Consider the following 21,992-nt stretch of genomic DNA (forward strand, 5'->3'; position numbering starts at 1 on the left):
CGTTATAAGATTACCTAGAATCTATTCTTCACTTGAGAAACGTGATAGTGACTTGATCACTTCCAGGTAGAGTGACCTCTTGACCCTGTGACATCACTGCAGTTGTCGAATAGGCCCAATTAGGTGTTTCTGGCGTTAGTAGACCAAGTGAGGAAATTATTGAGTCAGCTAAAGAAAGCGGATCAGCGCCTCTGAAGATGAAATTGACGAGGGTGTTTGGGGCAGCGGAGTCCTTTGTGCCTGTACCTGATGCTCAAGATGACACAAGTCACAAGGAGCCTAAAGTTCACCCTGACCCTGACCCTGATCATCACCCTGACCCTGACCTTGATCTTCACCCTGACCCTAACCTTTGATCCTGACCCGACCGCTTAGATAACGACCGCATGAATATCACACGGGAGAAAATCTCATGACCGTTCCCTTCATGAAGATGGATTTGGTCACTGAAGTATTCTGTAGTGTTCTAGATACGTGAGAGAGACAGTCACGTCGACTCTGTAATCATGTAGTGCATCACTGAGCAACAACACTGTGGCTGGAAAACTGGCAACAATGAATATGTGGTCGGTGGCACCCCAGCCTTTGTGAGTCATTTCCACACAAGAGATCCATTGTCTAAGTACGGCTGGTCGGCCAGACGGAAAGCAATGAACCACTTGTGTGAGACTGTTCGAGCCCCCGAGAGACGCGTCTTATCCCACAAGAACCACGAGTTTCAGAATCAGATGCTTTCCATTCACTCAGCGCCAGACATGATTACAACTCATAGATAAATCGATATGACATCAATCAAGAAACTTATGTATTGTTCAATAGCTCACAACTCTGAATGAAATATATTACCCAAGTTAAACAATATACATCAGATTGTGAATGTGATTACTCAAGAAGATGACCATCACCTTCGTTTGTTGGTGTTTACCAATAAGCCATCTGACGGAATGACCCAACAGTGACGTCACGTCACTATGGACGCCTGGGATGCCAGGCGTCGCGCTCGCCGCCAAGTGACCTTCTCATGTTTTCCACAACATCTCCACAATACTCTCATGGATTATCCTCACATCTCCTCACTGATCAAGTGTTAATGAGGATAGTTAAGATAAGATTTTATGTATGCAGGAGGAACGAACACCCGCATGTCACCAGCGAGCGAGTTACGTGAGCAGCAAATAATTCAGTATAATCAATATAACTTCACCTACACCTCGACCGACCGATCGACCGACCGACCAACAAACCGACCGACCGACCGACCGACAGACCGACCGACCGACCGACAGACCGACCGACCGACACATAGCCTATAAGAAAGTAGTGGAGCGAAAGCTTCCCTTGAGGAACTATCTGGAAAATAAGCCTCCTGTGAACAATTATCCAGTGAGGAAAGTAATTTCATTTAATAGGATTCCGATGCACCTGCTCCAGATGGTGAGATCTATATATATTGGTCGGAGGCGCACACACACACACACACACACACACACACACACACACACACACACACGGTTGGGTTTTCATGTGAATGTTTATTTAGATATCTTTTTCTGATTGTCTTGTTCTCGGAGGCTGGAAGTTCTGGAGCAGTGGCCTTAATGTCTGGAGGAATATGGATCTGGGGCGTTGAGGGGGGATCTCTGGGGAAGATTTGGATTGTGGGGGTAGGGGGTGGGGGGAGAGGTCATTTCTGGGGACACTGGTACAGGTGGGAAGAGGAAGGCTAGAGACTGGAGACATGAGCAGAGGAAGGTGAGAACTAGGACCTTATCTGTGAGATGTTACACATGGCGTGTGGAGGACGGAAGGAGGAGGAGCCCTATGTGGCTGGTGGGGGTTGGGGTTAGAATTGGAGAGACTAGGTCTTACCTACGGGTCATGGGTAGGAGTGGGGGAGATGGGAGGTCTTATCGGAAGCACACGGGCAGAGGTAGGATGACTTTATCTGTACAATATCAGTAGAAGAGGAATGAAGTGGTCTCATCCAGGACGGCGGGATGAAAGAGGACCATGGAAGGGAGAGGTGTTGCCCAGGGAGAGAGGGAGGAGAGGGTTGGTCATCATCACAGGGTTAGGGAAGGATAGGAAGGGATGTCTTATGTAGGATGGGAAAGTAACACGGTAGGTGGTGTGAGGAGGTCAAGAGGAGGACATTACAGTTCCTGTGGGTAAGTCTTCTGAGATAAAATTTCCTTGGTGACTGGTTTCCTGCTGTACATGTGTGTGTGTGTGTGTGTGTGTGTGTGTGTGTGTGTGTGTGTGTGTGTGTGTGTGTGTTCTGACTATCTTTGCTGAAGGTGTTGTAGGAATATATCTTACCATTAAATTCATTTCGTATTTACATCAGGCAAGAAAAAAAAAGAAAATAGAATAAAAAAGGAATATCGGGCACCATAACTTGATGATACTCCAAGCGCTACTCTCCCCTGCCGGCCTCCACCTCGAAGCCTCAGTCATCCTGGGAGTTTAGTGTCTCAGTCATCCTGGGGAGTTTAGTGTCCGGACGTTGTCCACACAAACACCTCCTCCATTATATGACCCTCATCCCCGGCACAGCCCTCCCCTCCCCCGACCCCCATCCCATGCACTGTCCTCCCCTACCCCAGTCCTCATCCCCTGCACCCCCCCCCCTTCTCCTCCAACCTTCCCTATTTGGTTCCGTTCGCCTGACCTACCCTCCCATACGCCGACTCCCACCCCCGCATCACCTACCGCTCCCTGACCCCTCACCCCTCCACCCTGAGTACTGCCTTCCCCCACCCTGAACCCTCAGCTCCAGCTAACTCCAAACCCGCGCCTCTCTCCAAAACCCTCGCATCTACTTCGCTCACCACTCCATCCATAAACAGATCAAACACACCCACCCATTCCTGTTACAGCTCACCCTCCTCCCTCCCTAGTCGCACATACGCCTCTCCCAACCAATAAAACCTCCCCCATGATCTAGTGAGTCTCTTCCATATATATATATATATATATATATATATATATATATATATATATATATATATTTTTATCGAGGATGTAAGGCATGTGTACGTGTAGGAAGAGAGGAAAGTGATTGGTTCTCAGTGAATGTAGGTTTGCGGCAGGGGTGTGTGATGTCTCCATGGTTGTTTAATTTGTTTATGGATGGGGTTGTTAGGGAGGTAAATGCAAGAGTCCTGGAAAGAGGGGCAAGTATGAAGTCTGTTGGGGATGAGAGAGCTTGGGAAGTGAGTCAGTTGTTGTTCGCTGATGATACAGCGCTGGTGGCTGATTCATGTGAGAAACTGCAGAAGCTGGTGACTGAGTTTGGTAAAGTGTGTGGAAGAAGAAAGTTAAGAGTAAATGTGAATAAGAGCAAGGTTATTAGGTACAGTAGGGTTGAGGGTCAAGTCAATTGGGAGGTGAGTTTGAATGGAGAAAAACTGGAGGAAGTGAAGTGTTTTAGATATCTGGGAGTGGATCTGTCAGCGGATGGAACCATGGAAGCGGAAGTGGATCATAGGGTGGGGGAGGGGGCGAAAATTTGGGGAACCTTGAAAAATGTGTGGAAGTCGAGAACATTATCTCGGAAAGCAAAAATGGGTATGTTTGAAGGAATAGTGGTTCCAACAATGTTGTATGGTTGCGAGGCGTGGGCTATGGATAGAGTTGTGCGCAGGAGGATGGATGTGCTGGAAATGAGATGTTTGAGGACAATGTGTGGTGTGAGGTGGTTTGATCGAGTAAGTAACGTAAGGGTAAGAGAGATGTGTGGAAATAAAAAGAGCGTGGTTGAGAGAGCAGAAGAGGGTGTTTTGAAATGGTTTGGGCACATGGAGAGAATGAGTGAGGAAAGATTGACCAAGAGGATATATGTGTCGGAGGTGGAGGGAACGAGGAGAAGAGGGAGACCAAATTGGAGGTGGAAAGATGGAGTGAAAAAGATTTTGTGTGATCGGGGCCTGAACATGCAGGAGGGTGAAAGGAGGGCAAGGAATAGAGTGAATTGGAGCGATGTGGTATACAGGGTTTGACGTGCTGTCAGTGGATTGAATCAAGGCATGTGAAGCGTCTGGGGTAAACCATGGAAAGCTGTGTAGGTATGTATATTTGCGTGTGTGGACGTGTGTATGTACATGTGTATGGGGGGGGGGGTTGGGCCATTTCTTTCGTCTGTTTCCTTGCGCTACCTCGCAAACGCGGGAGACAGCGACAAAGTATAAAAAAAAAAAAAAAAAAAAAAATATATATATATATATATATATATATATATATATATATATTCGTGGCACTTTCCAAGAGACATCTGTCAATTCTCCCATGCGCTCACTACAGATCAATAAATGCCTTATACAGATCCCTCTCTTTTTCATAGTATTTCTCACACAGAGTTTCTAAGGGAAACACCTCATCCACACATCCTCCACCACTTCCTGAAGTCATATATATATATATATATATATATATATATATATATATATATATATATATATATATATATATATATGTATACATATATATATATATATATATATATATATATATATATATATATATATATATATATATATATATATATATATATATATAGATAGATAGATAGATAGATAGATAGATAGATAAATAGATAGATAGATATATATATATATATATATATATATATATATATATATATATATATATATATATATATATATATATATATATATATATATATGGTTGGTAAGGTTATTTAATGTATGTATGACTCATGGTGAGGTGCCTGAGGATTGGCGGAATGCGTGCATAGTGCCATTGTACAGAGGCAAAGGGGATAAGAGTGAGTGCTCAAATTACAGAGGTATAAGTTTGTTGAGTATTCCTGGTAAATTATATGGGAGGGTATTGATTGAGAGGGTGAAGGCATGTACAGAGCATCAGATTGGGGAAGAGCAGTGCGGTTTCAGAAGTGGTAGAGGATGTGTGGATCAGGTGTTTGCTTTGAAGAATGTATGTGAGAAATACTTAGAAAAGCAAATGGATTTGTATGTAGCATTTATGGATCTGGAGAAGGCATATGATAGAGTTGATAGAGATGCTCTGTGGAAGGTATTAAGAATATATGGTGTGGGAGGCAAGTTGTTAGAAGCAGTGAAAAGTTTTTATCGAGGATGTAAGGCATGTGTACGTGTAGGAAGAGAGGAAAGTGATTGGTTCTCAGTGAATGTAGGTTTGCGGCAGGGGTGTGTGATGTCTCCATGGTTGTTTAATTTGTTTATGGATGGGGTTGTTAGGGAGGTAAATGCAAGAGTCCTGGAAAGAGGGGCAAGTATGAAGTCTGTTGGGGATGAGAGAGCTTGGGAAGTGAGTCAGTTGTTGTTCGCTGATGATACAGCGCTGGTGGCTGATTCATGTGAGAAACTGCAGAAGCTGGTGACTGAGTTTGGTAAAGTGTGTGGAAGAAGAAAGTTAAGAGTAAATGTGAATAAGAGCAAGGTTATTAGGTACAGTAGGGTTGAGGGTCAAGTCAATTGGGAGGTGAGTTTGAATGGAGAAAAACTGGAGGAAGTGAAGTGTTTTAGATATCTGGGAGTGGATCTGTCAGCGGAAGGAACCATGGAAGCGGAAGTGGATCATAGGGTGGGGGAGGGGGCGAAAATTTTGGGAGCCTTGAAAAATGTGTGGAAGTCGAGAACATTATCTCGGAAAGCAAAAATGGGTATGTTTGAAGGAATAGTGGTTCCAACAATGTTGTATGGTTGCGAGGCGTGGGCTATGGATAGAGTTGTGCGCAGGAGGATGGATGTGCTGGAAATGAGATGTTTGAGGACAATGTGTGGTGTGAGGTGGTTTGATCGAGTAAGTAACGTAAGGGTAAGAGAGATGTGTGGAAATAAAAAGAGCGTGGTTGAGAGAGCAGAAGAGGGTGTTTTGAAATGGTTTGGGCACATGGAGAGAATGAGTGAGGAAAGATTGACCAAGAGGATATATGTGTCGGAGGTGGAGGGAACGAGGAGAAGAGGGAGACCAAATTGGAGGTGGAAAGATGGAGTGAAAAAGATTTTGTGTGATCGGGGCCTGAACATGCAGGAGGGTGAAAGGAGGGCAAGGAATAGAGTGAATTGGAGCGATGTGGTATACAGGGTTTGACGTGCTGTCAGTGGATTGAATCAAGGCATGTGAAGCGTCTGGGGTAAACCATGGAAAGCTGTGTAGGTATGTATATTTGCGTGTGTGGACGTGTGTATGTACATGTGTATGGGGGGGGGGGGTTGGGCCATTTCTTTCGTCTGTTTCCTTGCGCTACCTCGCAAACGCGGGAGACAGCGACAAAGTATAAAAAAAAAAAAAAAAATATATATATATTTATATACATATATATATATATATATAAACAACCATTTATAAGGGAAGTATGGAATACACCTATACCACTGTCAAGAGAGACATAATGTTACTGCATTTCCCTCCTGTGCCACAGATGATATAAAGACCTGCTGGCCCTTACATAAGTATCATATAAACTAGGACACCATCCCCTTATCATCATGAGGGCCAACATCACCTAAGGATGATCTCTAGAGGCCAAAGAGAAAATGAAAGTCTATTTCCTGGGGAGTCTGAGGCCACCATAAACCTTGGTGTAGTAACGTGTGACGAGCGGCTCTGAGTCGGACGGCTACAGTGAGGAGAGGAATAAACCTAGCGTGATGGGCCATAACCCCAGGGGGAGAACCGTCGTTTTGCCGCTGGTGTCATCACAACATGTGTGAGGGGCAGGTGGGAGGAGGAGCAGAGGATGTGTGGACAAAGCATCATCCTTCCTGGCATTTTCATTCAACCCTCATACCGTCACTGTTTCCACCTGTGTGATGGAGTTCAAGGATCTACCTTTCTTGTCCAATATCTTGACGTAAGCGAAAATGACACCACTATATCAGCAGAGAGAAAATAACTTAATACCGAGAGAAGAGGGTAGACTACTTATTTTCCTTAGAAAGACAAAGATGATAATGATAATGATAAGTAATCATATCGATAGAGATAACATCTATATGACAGTAGCTTCGCAGAAGTGCGTGTATACATGTGTCTTGGCTCATGGCATCATATGTTCATAATCGAGGACCAAAACTTCAGCCGAGGCGATTCAGACCCGTATGTTAGACATGACATGTCATCGAGGTATTAGAATGATTAATCAGGAAGCACGTACTGAAACATTAACTATAACTAGGTCACAGTATGGCCAAATTGGATCGTTAACAGGTAATAGTACACAAAGTCAATTATAAACTCAGCTTGATGACTTGTGTGTAAATCTATAATGCAATGAATAATATTTTCCTTGACTTTGATAAAAAAACTTGATGAAATACTTAACAAAATTCTGCTGAAGTAAGTAGCATTAGTTAGATAACCAGCGAAAGAAAACATCATTTAGAAATTTCAAGGCAATGAAGATGCGTTCATCAGGTATACGGTAAGGGACGCCTTTAAGTCCAACATAGTATATGAAGAGCATAATGGATACCTGCCATTTTGTGAACAAATGTTCTGCATCTTTAAGAATTCCCCGACGGTACAAAATGTTATGGTCATTGCACTGCATAATTCTGAACGCTTCTCCCACCCTCTTCTCTCTCTCTCTCTCTCTCTCTCTCTCTCTCTCTCTCTCTCTCTCTCTCTCTCTCTCTCTCTCGGAGTATATATATATATATATATATATATATATATATATATATATATATATATATATATATATATATATATATATCCTTTGGTCAACAGCCTTTTGGCACACATGACACCTCCCGTAAACACACCCCCAGCACACACGTTACCCTCCTAGAACACCTCTGTTGCACACATTACACCTTCCCTCAAACCCTCCTTACGGTATCATACAACAAGTAAAAGAAAAACGTCCAGAAAAAGAAGAATCATATGTTTTCAAAACTGGAAAATAACATGAGTCATGTGTTTACAATCTTTACTCTTAATATGGTCTCCTAATTAACGGTATCCAAGAACAACAGGCCGAGACTAATTAACGAGTTGAGTGACATGTAATTATCTTGCTCTAATTACAACAAGGGTTAACAACACGAGAAATTCGCCAAAGTCCAACTTTTGAAACCCGGATACGTATTAGGTAAGATGATTAACACGTTATAAGATTTAAGCAAAACGGAAAAATGCTTAAATTTTGGCCAATTTTTTTTTTTCACTAAAAGATAATAAGCATAGCTTAATCATAGATCGCATTTCTGAAGAAACTACAGAGAACCGAAAGATTACTTGAAGTTGGGAAAACATTTGGTGGGTAACAACTTGCATTACATTCATCAAGGTTTATCATCATGAGCGATTAGCTTTGATATACAAAACTTGCATGTCACATTCGTATTGATCGCATGAAACACCACTTATAATGAAGTATTAAACCAAGTCAAAATTTCAGAAGGACGACCAAAAATCAGCAAAAAATAGAGTTTTTCGAGATTGTAAATTATTTTTCTAATGTCTTTATAACATGATCATGAGGTTCACTTCCTGTCTTGTTAACCTATAAACACCAATGAAGAGGACCAAGACGATGAAGCTAAGAATTCACTTAAAACTTTTCCTAATTTACCCAAAGGTTAAGAACACGATTGATTACCTTATAACGTAATATTGAGTCCCTAGATCCTTATCAAAGGTCATTAGCAAGGGCTGAGGTGGGTGTGTAAAGAAAACATAGATATTCGATTCATGTGTGCGGTTGTCTGTCTGCAGTCCACCCAGTTGTTCATCCTTCCCTTTAAGATTTGTCGATTAATTGGGTATTTAGCCTAGGCAATATATATATATATATATATATATATATATATATATATATATATATATATATATATATATATTTTTTTTTTTTTTTTTCCAAAAGAAGGAACAGAGAAGAGGTCCAGGTGAGGATATTCCCTCAAAGGCCCAGTCCTCTGTTCTTAACGCTACCTCGCTATCGCGGGAAATAGCGAATAGTATGAAAAAAAAAAAAAAAAATTATATATATATATATATATATATATATATATATATATATATATATATATATATATATATATATGTATATATATACAGTTTCAAAAGAAATTATCGGTTCTAACTCATGTGAGGATTGATAAGACGAATAATTTCATGATATACATCTTTTTTTTCTTGACTTGAAATATCATTTTTGATTATGAATCTGAATAGATATAGTCAAGAGACATGGTCACTGTTCTGTCGTTTCTATTTCTTTATATTCATTGTCAAAATAAAGAATTTGCTTCAGAGTTGGACAGTCCCATGATGAAGGGCTTGTATTGCCTTTGTAACTCACTCGGTCTCCTCAACAAAGGCAGCCAGAGTCGACTGGCTGCACTTCATTCAGAATTCTGTTGGCAAATTTGATTACAGTTTGTAACACATAGAAAGGTTCGTAACACAACGGACTATCCCAGATGTACATTCATTCAGTAGGAACAGTTATTTTTTTTCAAAAGAAAAAAGCATATGTATATATATATATATATATATATATATATATATATATATATATATATATATATATATATATATATATATATCTGAGGGAAAAACGGTTAAAGGCAATTATCGGGTCGTCTTATTTTTGAAGCCGGAAATGATCGAGATTTATTTGATTTATCAGCGTTAATTGTAACACACTTACCCAAATATCCGTAGCCAGGATCGACAAGTCGCAACTAATTAAGAAATTAATTGGTCACGTGTCCTAATTAATCCATAGATTAATAACAGAACCAATTAGCGGAAATACAACTTTCTGACCTCAGGTTCATATTGTGTGGGAAAGAGTAATGTCTATAATGAAGCTTTGAACAAAACAAACTTCAGATAGAAATGATAGGAAACGTTTTCCTTTTTGAAATTGGGCAAACAATTTGCTTACGGGATTGTTTACCTCGTAATCAATTTAACGAAATCTTTGAACAATAAATTGTAACTGACATCGATGGGTCATGGCTGAACAAGAGCCTAAAAACGTGTTAGTTTGTCTAGTTACACCAAAGAGTAACAGCAAAACTAATCAACCATAATATATCTCATATGTAAGCAAAACTTATATTAAAAAAATTATATAAAAAATCACTGAGTAAAGTTTCTTTTTCGGAGGCCAAGCAGAAAAAACCTCATGCTCATATCGAAATTGGAGAACTGCGACCTCCCGTACACTCCATAACACAGACGTTATCTCCTTCGAAATTCCATGAGGGTGATGTGTCGCCTCTCCTGGGCACCCCTGAGAACACCCCCCTGCCAGGCACGTTGCCTCCCCTGAGCCCCCCGTGGGACAGATGATACCCTCCCTGAACCCCCAGTAGCACATATGGTACAACCTCCCCTGAATATTACCCTGTCATACAAGGGATCTTCCATGTACACCCCGCTGCTACGTATGATATCCTCCCTTCCCTCCTGCTACACCTAATGACTACCTCCCTCTCCCCTGAACCCATCATGGCACACATGGCGTCACCCTGATTCCCCCATGGTACTCATGGTGCCTCCCTGAACCCTTGCGGTACACACACACACACACACACACACACAAGCACGCGCGCAGTTCCTCCCTCAAACTTCTCCTCGGTACTTACCTACAACGTCCAGCTTGACGCTGATAGCAGTGACGGGTTTGGTGGAGATGGAACACTCGTAGAAGCCGGAGTCTGAGGGCATCGGTCGACGCAGCACCAGCACCCAGTCCCCCGTGGCCGGGTCTCGGTGGGCTGAGAACCTCTCATCGTTCGTGAAGGTGAAGGAGCTTACTGTCAGTACGTGCAAGTCCCGGTGACGGATCCACGACACCTGCAGGATAAAGCAAGCAGGTCGTCGTCAGTAACCTGAAGTGATGGGGTGACAGAATGCTTCTGAATCTATCGTTCAATGATTTCAGTTACATCTGCTGCTGTTGTGAGAAAGGGGTATTGAAAATAGTGTAGAACGCCGGTATTTGGATATTTGTTGTGTTTTTGTTTAATATATGAAAATGGAAAGATGTTTCACCTGACTGTTTCTATCTACATGCACTGACCCTGTCACTGTACCTCCGTCATTAAATAATCACTCGGATCCCTTCAATGACTCGCCATGTCTTTTTATCCTTCTGTTTATCACGCCTTCATACGATCGCGTCCCACTTAATCCAGTCATACTCTGTTATCCAGTTTGTCCGCGTCGATTTCCTCCATATGGTGAGCCTATCTTCTTCATAAGTACTGAAACCTATCAAATTTTATATAGTCCTGGTTCAGGTACACCTTTCAGATATCATGGCAAGGCTTCCAATTCTATACCTTCCTCCTGAAGTCTTTAAAAATCGTTATCTTCCGTTAAACTTAAGGACGGTGTCCTACAGAGACGCGTGATAACAGGAATGCTCTCTCAGTAGTTCTCGATAATCTTAATCTGTGTCCTCCCACGTACACGAAGATATACAAAAGTACACAGACAGCAACGGACCACTAGGTAGTTCCCTTGCAGGCTGTTTGTTGATAGTAGACAAAATCAAAACTACAAAGTTTATTTAGAGGAGAGTACAAGGCCATATAGTTATGTATTACACGTCATATCCTTTTACCTGTTGATGACATCTCGCTGTTAATCAAGATATTACTGATATTCAGAGCACCAAAATAGTTGCAGTTAAGGTCCTTCCACGACATTTGTTCGTCCATAGCTGTGAACCACTTTCTCCTGACCTCTTTAACGTTTTAAGTCCTCGTCATATTTCATTTCATCTGTGCTTTCCTCTTTCTTTCTCCCTATCGGTGGCTGTTAAATCTAGCTTCCCGTACTATTCATTTTGTGAGTCATCTCGCTATTCATCACTTGTGCCCCAATCAGAGAGGTTACCTTTAAAGACAAAACCATCTCACTAGTCCCTGCATTTTCCACAGAGCTTCCTCCTTTGACTGGCCTTCCCTGGGCCTCGTGCACGCGGCCGCTCCTCATCTGCCAGCTCCGACATTAGCTATTTCGCATTTCCCTACAGAGCACCAGCCTCCACCCTCCTCCCACGTTCTCCGCAGGGGCTTCTCTTTCACTGCTAGCGCATCTGTCCTTCCAATCATTTCCAGGTCCAACTTACATCTCTCTCTCTCTCTCTCTCTCTCTCTCTCTCTCTCTCTCTCTCTCTCTCTCTCTCTCTCTCTTCATTCACAGCTTCATCTACCTTTGGCCAGTGATATTATTTGTGAACGTCAGCATATGTATTCGTTCATATCTACGCGGAAATAATTGATTGTTTAGCCACCACCTGAAACATCGTGCCCACACACACATACATACACCACACACACACACACACACACACACATTCCGCGTCTTAGTGTTAAAATCTTAAAAGCACACTGACCGCCTCCTGTTCTCTGTAGCCTGGGTTCAACCCTCGAACCTTTGGCATCTTTGCTCTCGTTTTCCTAGCAGTAGAATGATTGTTGTAATGTTGTGGTTATAATCCAGCACTTAGAACTGAGGTAGGTTTTTGTTTTATATTAGAACTTTTTGTTATAATCTTACTCTAACTCCTATGAAACGTAATCGCATTTTATTTAAACATAGGCTGTCTGACAAGTCATGTTTGCAAACTGTGGTATAGAATTGTCTCTTTGTTTACATCTGCAATATTCATTTATATACGTTGTAGGACTCAGCTGCTCAGTCGAAATGTACTTCACTTTCAGTATTCTTAGTTTTGCTTCACATGTTTATTATGTTGAGCCACATTCCTAGCCAGCCTTGTAAAATTGTTGCAGCTCATTGATGATGAATCAAAATGAATCCGTAATTATATATATATATATATATATATATATATATATATATATATATATATATATATATATATATATATATATATATATATATATATATATATCCTTTTTTTTTATTTTTTTTTTTAATTTTCCAAAAGAAGGAACAGAGGGGGGCCAGGTGAGGATATTCCACAAAGGCCCAGTCCTATGTTCTTAAACGCTACCTCGCTAACGCTGGAAATGGCGAATAGTTTAAAAGAAAGAAAAGAAAGATATATATATACTCTGATGCATGGCATTAGATTTTTTATAAAACAAAAGAGTGTAAGTAATCTAAGAATATCCGTAAGAAGTTTAGCATTTTTCTAATTCTAGATATATTTCCTCTAATTCAAACTTCAGAACAAACAAACCTTCCACCCACCACATTTCCACAACACGTATCTTTGTGATATGAAATCATCCGCCATTCATTTCCTATTGTCTGCGGTGTAGTGTGTTATTCCACGAAATGAATTTCGTCGAATTACGCAGCTGGTGTCGTCTAACTTGCTGCATTAATCTTAATTTCTACACAAGAAGAGTGACTTTGGGGAGGAGTTGTCCGTCTCCAGTGGTGTCCCATTAGTCTCATGCCACCTCCCACTGCACTAATGTGATTTTGGTCAAGTCCACAAGTTCCCTCATAAGTAATGGTCAGCGGTCATAGTCTGGAAAGTTTCTGCTTTAAAGAAAATGAAATATCGCCCAGGGATGGTTGGTGGAAGCCAAGGTCAAAGCAAAGCTACAGTTGATTCTTGACTGACGGACTAATTGGGAATATATATATATATATATATATATATATATATATATATATATATATATATATATATATATATATATATATAAAGAGAGAGAGAGAGAGAGAGAGAGAGAGAGAGAGAGAGAGAGAGAGAGAGAGATTGTTTGAATGACACTTTTCTTGTATAGCGAATAACACTTCCCCGTTTTTGATCCCGAAAAAAATTGAACAGATCTGCAGTTCAGCAGGTATGTGGTTCATCCCTGAGATACAGAACGTGACATCAAGATGTATTGTGAATGTAATGATCCCTGATACCAACAGACATCCATCATACCTTATCAACTTATCAGCTTGTTACAGGTCCACGTTATCATGATGGATATCAGTTTTCATCGCGTCATTTGGAGATCCGCTGAGCACAGGAAGGGAGAGAGAGAGAGAGAGAGAGAGAGAGAGAGAGAGAGAGAGAGAGAGAGAGGCAGGCCTGGACCTGTCTTGCCAGAAACATGAGTCAGGATAAAGGCAGTCATGCCTGAAGGCAATAATGAAACCGTCAGTCAGTCGTGGGTCAGTAAGGTCTCTTGACAGTCTGGACGAATCGACCAAGTGACAATATGCGACCAGGACCAGGAGTTAGTGCGTCCAGGAGCACCAACTGGTTTTGTCCCGGGTCACCAGATGGTGTTGTGTCCCAGAGGAGCAGCTGGTGTTGTGTCCTGAATCACCAGGTGGTGTTGTGTCTTGGGACATCAGGTGGTGTTGTGTCCCAGAGTAGCAGCTGGTGTTGTGTCCTCGGTCAACAGCTGGTGTGTTCTGGGGCACCTGGTGGCTTTGTATCGTGGATCACCGGGAGATGTTGTATCCTGGGTCACCGGAAGTTGTTGTGTCCTGTGTCACCAGCTGGTATCTGGAGTAAAATGACCGACAGCAGAAAAACATACGCCACATGATAAGTCTGTCGCTCGCTGAGACCCTGCGCGAGTTACTGGAGACAGATCGAAGTGGTTTGCGAAGGGACCTCAGCGGTGGTAGAGGGACCTCAGTGGTGGTTGGAAGGACCTCAGCGGCGGCCAAGGGACCTCAAAGAAGGTTGGGGACCACAGTGGAGGCAGAGGGACATCAGTGTTGGGGGGGAGGGACCACAGTGGAGGCGGAGGGACCTCAGTGGTGGGAGAGGGACCACAGGGGAGGCGGAGGGACCTCAGTGGTGGGAGAGGGACCACAGTGGAGGCGGAGGGACCTCAGTGTTGGGGGGGAGGGACCACAGTGGAGGCGGAGGGACCTCAGTGCTACTGAACATAACAAGTGCGAGCGAGGCGCTGCTTCTCTCACAGTCATAACGCAGCACCTGTGATGAGACCAGCACCTATTACTCTCCTCCTTTCCTTCTCTTTTTCTAGCTCTCCCTTCCTCGCCGCACTCCCAAGACCACTCCCAAATTCTTCAACTCTCCCTCCCAGAAAACGTGGGAGTATGTATCAGGCGTCACACAGTCAGAATAAGAAATTGAAGAAAAAGCATTTGAAAAACATTATATAAAAGACGTGTTGAAGGCACTGATAATGTGCTTTACAATAACTTATGACATATGAATACACTGCACACTTATACTTTACGAAACAGAAGCGAATGGTAAAAGAAAATAAGTGCAACAAAGGGAGAGAAAGTATTTATATGACAACAGGATATAAGGAAAGAGGCGAGAACGGTGGAGTTCTGCATTACGTCACCGGAGGTGAGGCATCGCTGGGAATGAAAATGCGACAACTCCAGGTCCAAATTTCCTCGAAAAAAAAAAAGTATTAGAACATAAGAATTTGGCCTCATGTGAGATGAGCGTAAGGCGAAAATGCACGGACTGTGTCCGTGTCATAAAGAAGTTAATGAAAGAGAGAGGCAATGGTTGAGGGAGAGGAGAGGAAGGCAAATATCAGAGGAATGAACGAAGGGAGTGGAGCAAAACTGCTGAGTCGGAGGAGGAACAGGAAAATTATTGTGGCGTAAACTATTGCGAGGATCATGTGTGTTCCTCCTGCCTGGGTGTGAGGAACACCTGCGGGGGAGATTCTCTTGGGGGATCTGTGGCAGAGGAGGATGATGGTCGGTTTTCTATGGGATCTGAGAGTCTATCATACCTCACCTCTAGTATAGACTCTGTTGATGCTCCTTAAGAAAACTTTCCGTCTACATAACAGAAACGAAATTTAAATCAAATCTAGAATATCAAAAAAGAGCACCACAAACAACGAAATATTTGGTGGAAAAAATAAAAGATATGAGGAGGCGAAGTAAATTAAAACAAAAGTCAAAAAGGATAATGGAAAATACTTGTTAGAATATCTGTATGTTAAATATAACGAAAACAACAGAAAAGGATGAAAATTGTGAGTATAGCATACTTTCAAAGGAAGAAAAAATAATATGACGTTTTGTTATTATGAAAATAAACCGGAGAATGGAAGCAGCAAGTGACAATAAAATCGACAAAGAAGAAATTGAGTAAGACTGAATGGCGTCAGTCCTTCTGCAGGAGGACAGACGCCGAGGAGGAGGACATGCGTCCCCAGGATTCCCAGGGCGAGAGTAGAGGAGGAGGACGTGCGTCTCCAGCCATCACTGACGTCACACGTTACCAGGTTCGGATCATAACAAAGCTAGTTCACATGTCGAGTACCGTGAGACTTGCCTCCCCAGAAAGAACCGTGGTTTGTTTACATACATCATTACATAGATATGTGTAAAGTAAATGTTTATCAGACTCTCTGCGTACGTGGAAAGATTTGCGTATAAAAGTGTATTGTTTCCTGTATCTAATTACCTCTTTGTCCTGTACGAGGAGGGAGTTTTGCATTCGTACTGCCCCATATCTTGAACTGCCTCTACCATCGTACAACATCTTTAAACTTCTTTATGCTTTCCACATTTACCACATTCTCATTCAGTAATTGTCCATTTGCCCAACAGTCTTATGGTACAGAAGTACTTTTATATATCGTTTGTCACAAGTTTCTTGCTTGATTTCAGGCAATATTCTCTGGTTGTCGTATCCCTACATCTCTCGAAGAACTATTTACTGTGTACATCACCGATCTTCCACGGTGACCAAGTTTAAAGCTTTTAGTCTCCCTGTAACTCGACTCTCACAATCCTGGTACCATCTTTGTTGCCCTCTTGTTTACCACTATACCACGTATGTGTGTGTGTGTGTGTGTGTGTGTGTGTATGTGTGTGTGTGCGTGTGTGTGTGTGTGTGTGTGTGTGTGTGTGCGTATCATATGCATAACAAAACTCGGCTCTGAAATAACAAAATGGAAATCATGATCCTTCCAAGTGAAACTCAACTAAGTTTTCCCATTAAGATTACGTCTGATCTCCCTGGCTCAGCCTTACAATAGAGAGGCAACTTGTAGTTAGATTTTCTCTACAATCAGACTCACAGTGTCGCATATACCTGATGGCATTAAGGAAAGACTAGAAATATTCACATGTTCGCATTTTCGCATTTTTTTCCTGTGATACAAAAATACATTTTTTTTTCCTCTCACGGTTTACAACAGAACAAATGAGTGATGTGCCAATAATTACCCGTCGCTCATCAATAGTGCTGGCTGGATTTTCCTGTGCTGAAATGATAAAAAGCATATATATATATATATATATATATATATATATATATATATATATATATATATATATATATATATATATATATATATATATATATATATTTTTTTTTTTTTTTTTTTTTTTTTTTTTTATACTTTGTCGCTGTCTCCCGCGTTTGCGAGGTAGCGCAAGGAAACAGACGAAAGAAATGGCCCAACCCCCCCCCCCATACACATGTACATACACACGTCCACACACGCAAATATACATACCTACACAGCTTTCCATGGTTTACCCCAGACGCTTCACATGCCTTGATTCACTCCACTGACAGCACGTCAACCCCTGTATACCACATCGCTCCAATTCACTCTATTCCTTGCCCTCCTTACACCCTCCTGCATGTTCAGGCCCCGATCACACAAAATCTTTTTCACTCCATCTTTCCACCTCCAATTTGGTCTCCCTCTTCTCCTCGTTCCCTCCACCTCCGACACATATATCCTCTTGGTCAATCTTTCCTCACTCATTCTCTCCATGTGCCCAAACCATTTCAAAACACCCTCTTCTGCTCTCTCAACCACGCTCTTTTTATTTCCACACATCTCTCTTACCCTTACGTTACTTACTCGATCAAACCACCTCACACCACACATTGTCCTCAAACATCTCATTTCCAGCACATCCATCCTCCTGCGCACAACTCTATCCATAGCCCACGCCTCGCAACCATACAACATTGTTGGAACCACTATTCCTTCAAACATACCCATTTTTGCTTTCCGAGATAATGTTCTCGACTTCCACACATTTTTCAAGGCTCCCAAAATTTTCGCCCCCTCCCCCACCCTATGATCCACTTCCGCTTCCATGGTTCCATCCGCTGACAGATCCACTCCCAGATATCTAAAACACTTCACTTCCTCCAGTTTTTCTCCATTCAAACTCACCTCCCAATTGACTTGACCCTCAACCCTACTGTACCTAATAACCTTGCTCTTATTCACATTTACTCTTAACTTTCTTCTTCCACACACTTTACCAAACTCAGTCACCAGCTTCTGCAGTTTCTCACATGAATCAGCCACCAGCGCTGTATCATCAGCGAACAACAACTGACTCACTTCCCAAGCTCTCTCATCCCCAACAGACTTCATACTTGCCCCTCTTTCCAAAACTCTTGCATTTACCTCCCTAACAACCCCATCCATAAACAAATTAAACAACCATGGAGACATCACACACCCCTGCCGCAAACCTACATTCACTGAGAACCAATCACTTTCCTCTCTTCCTACACGTACACATGCCTTACATCCTCGATAAAAACTTTTCACTGCTTCTAACAACTTGCCTCCCACACCGTATATTCTTAATACCTTCCACAGAGCATCTCTATCAACTCTATCATATGCCTTCTCCAGATCCATAAATGCTACATACAAATCCATTTGCTTTTCTAAGTATTTCTCACATACATTCTTCAAAGCAAACACCTGATCCACACATCCTCTACCACTTCTGAAACCGCACTGCTCTTCCCCAATCTGATGCTCTGTACATGCCTTCACCCTCTCAATCAATACCCTCCCATATAATTTACCAGGAATACTCAACAAACTTATACCTCTGTAATTTGAGCACTCACTCTTATCCCCTTTGACTTTGTACAATGGCACTATGCACGCATTCCGCCAATCCTCAGGCACCTCACCATGAGTCATACATACATTAAATAACCTCACCAACCAGTCAACAATACAGTCACCCCCTTTTTTAATAAATTCCACTGCAATACCATCCAAACCTGCTGCCTTGCCGGCTTTCATCTTCCGCAAAGCTTTTACTACCTCTTCTCTGTTTACCAAATCATTTTCCCTAACCCTCTCACTTTGCACACCACCTCGACCAAAACACCCTATATCTGCCACTCTGTCATCAGACACATTCAACAAACCTTCAAAATACTCATTCCATCTCCTTCTCACATCACCACTACTTGTTATCACCTCCCCATTTACGCCCTTCACTGAAGTTCCCATTTGCTCCCTTGACTTACGCACCCTATTTACCTCCTTCCAGAACATCTTTTTATTCTCCCTAAAATTTACTGATAGTCTCTCACCCCAACTCTCATTTGCCCTTTTTTTCACCTCTTGCACCTTTCTCTTGACCTCCTGTCTCTTTCTTTTATACTTCTCCCACTCAATTGCATTTTTTCCCTGCAAAAATCGTCCAAATGCCTCTCTCTTCTCTTTCACTAATACTCTTACTTCTTCATCCCACCACTCACTACCCTTTCTAAACGGCCCACCTCCCACTCTTCTCATGCCACAAGCATCTTTTGCGCAATCCATCACTGACTCCCTAAATACATCCCATTCCTCCCCCACTCCCCTTACTTCCATTGTTCTCACCTTTTTCCATTCTGTACACAGTCTCTCCTGGTACTTCCCCACACAGGTCTCCTTCCCAAGCTCACTTACTCTCACCACCTTCTTCACCCCAACATTCACTCCTCTTTTCTGAAAACCCATACTAATCTTCACCTTAGCCTCCACAAGATAATGATCAGACATCCCTCCAGTTGCACCTCTCAGCACATTAACATCCAAAAGTCTCTCTTTCGCACGCCTGTCAATTAACACGTAATCCAATAACGCTCTCTGGCCATCTCTCCTACTTACATAAGTATACTTATGTATATCTCGCTTTTTAAACCAGGTATTCCCAATCATCAGTCCTTTTTCAGCACATAAATCTACAAGCTCTTCACCATTTCCATTTACAACACTGAACACCCCATGCATACCAATTATTCCCTCAACTGCCACATTACTCACCTTTGCATTCAAATCACCCATCACTATAACCCGGTCTCGTGCATCAAAACCGCTAACACACTCATTCAGCTGCTCCCAAAACACTTGCCTCTCATGATCTTTCTTCTCATGCCCAGGTGCATATGCACCAATAATCACCCACCTCTCTCCATCAACTTTCAATTTTACCCATATTAATCGAGAATTTACTTTCTTACATTCTATCACATACTCCCACAACTCCTGTTTCAGGAGTATTGCTACTCCTTCCCTTGCTCTTGTCCTCTCACTAACCCCTGACTTCACTCCCCAGACATTTCCAAACCACTCTTCCCCTTTACCCTTGAGCTTCGTTTCACTCAGAGCCAAAACATCCAGGTTCCTTTCCTCAAACATACTACCTATCTCTCCTTTTTTCACATCTTGGTTACATCCACACACATTTAGGCACCCCACTCTGAGCCTTCGAGGAGGATGATCACTCCCCGCGTGACTCCTTCTTCTGTTTCCCATTTTAGAAAGTTAATACAAGGAGGGGAGGATTTCCGGCCCCCCGCTCCCGTCCCCTCTATATATATATATATCTTTCAAACTATTCCCCATTTCCCGCATTTGCGAGGTAGCGTTAAGAACAGAGGACTGGGCCTTTGAGGGAATATCCTCACCTGGCCCCCTTCTCTGTTCCTTCTTTTGGAAAAAAAAAAGAATAATCGATAGCCCATACTTCACATTCATATGATATTGCTAGGACTACTATTCCTTCAAACATACCCATTTTTACTCTCCAAGGTAACCTCTTTTTCCACACATTTTCCAGTGCTCCCAGAACCATCGCCCCCTCCTCCTCCCTATGACTTATTACCGCTTCCATGGTTCCATTCGCTGCCATGCCCACTCTCAGATCTAAAACACTTCACTTCCTCTAATTTTCCCCCCATTCAACCTAGAACAAACATGAGATAGCAAATCTTTAATTCGATACTCTCGTAGCGTTAGAATTTCCCAGCGTTACAATCACTATACACACAAAAAACTGAGAGTAGTTTACCGTAGATCGAGGCCCTGAAGTTAGGAATGAGTACACTTTGAATGCAAAGACAAGAGGAAAGTCAGCCACATAGACAGGTAGGGGAACGATGTAACAAGTATCATGAGCTGCAACGGAAGATGACGTGAGGCAGATGAGGAATGATATGCCTTAAGTTTCTTTACTCAGTAGGAGGCGCCATGGTTCACAATGTGCTCCACTGGGATCCTGGAGCATGACCTCATCTACGAGGAAATATATTCTGCAACTCTTCCACCGTCACACTCACGGAAGTAGATTTCGCTGAGCCATGCATGTAACACCAGTATCGCACAAGGTAAACTCAGGTGTGTAGTTAACAAGAATAACCAACCGGTTATTAGTTATCATTGCACTCACTCATGTTACGAAGTCCACATAGAAAAAACTGAAAACAGAGAAATGAAGAAACAAAGAGACGAAGAGTCGTCCTTGTCTTAATCTGGAGGGAGGACGTGGTTAGTTGTCTCCTTCTTCCTCGATATTTCTCACTCCCTCGATGTCTCACTCTCCATCGATGTCTCTCACCCTCCCTTTATGAAGACCTTTAAGAGATGGGTTCACGGATTAGACAGACATTTAATTTCCTCGTTCAGTTGCCCCAGAGGCTGACGTGGACGGGGAAGCAAATAAACCCAACTCATCAGCTGAGGATTTAATGACAACTTTGAGAGCTCAGGCTCGAAAGAAACTTGTTGGAGAGATGCCAGTAAAACGAGCGCACGCGCGTGCACCTGTTATTGACGCGGTGCGCAAACGAGTCCATCGCACACGCAGAAGGTCCTGGTCCAGCATGCAGGCAACTGCACGGCTGGCGCATGACTGTATAGGGCAGCAGGTGCGATTCTAACATCTGTGTTGAGGAGGACATCAGGTCATCCTCGAAGTGCCCTAAAGGAATATGATGATCACTCACATAGTCCTCGAGGAACTTTTGGGCA

General features: G+C 42.4%; 1 protein-coding gene across 1 annotated transcript in view; it reads right to left on the reverse strand.

Annotated features, from left to right (window-relative positions):
• The window catches only part of LOC139750153 (protein sidekick-2-like), a 186,132-nt gene that overhangs the window by 39,310 nt on the left and 124,830 nt on the right, over positions 1–21,992 (reverse strand). The window contains exon 4 of the mRNA XM_071664487.1: positions 10,611–10,821. Within this exon, the coding sequence (XP_071520588.1) occupies positions 10,611–10,821 (211 nt within the window). The remainder of the gene's footprint in view (positions 1–10,610; positions 10,822–21,992) is intronic.

The sequence above is a fragment of the Panulirus ornatus genome, chromosome 9 (assembly GCF_036320965.1).
Source record: "Panulirus ornatus isolate Po-2019 chromosome 9, ASM3632096v1, whole genome shotgun sequence".
In the NCBI taxonomy this organism is placed as follows: Eukaryota; Metazoa; Arthropoda; class Malacostraca; order Decapoda; family Palinuridae; genus Panulirus; species Panulirus ornatus.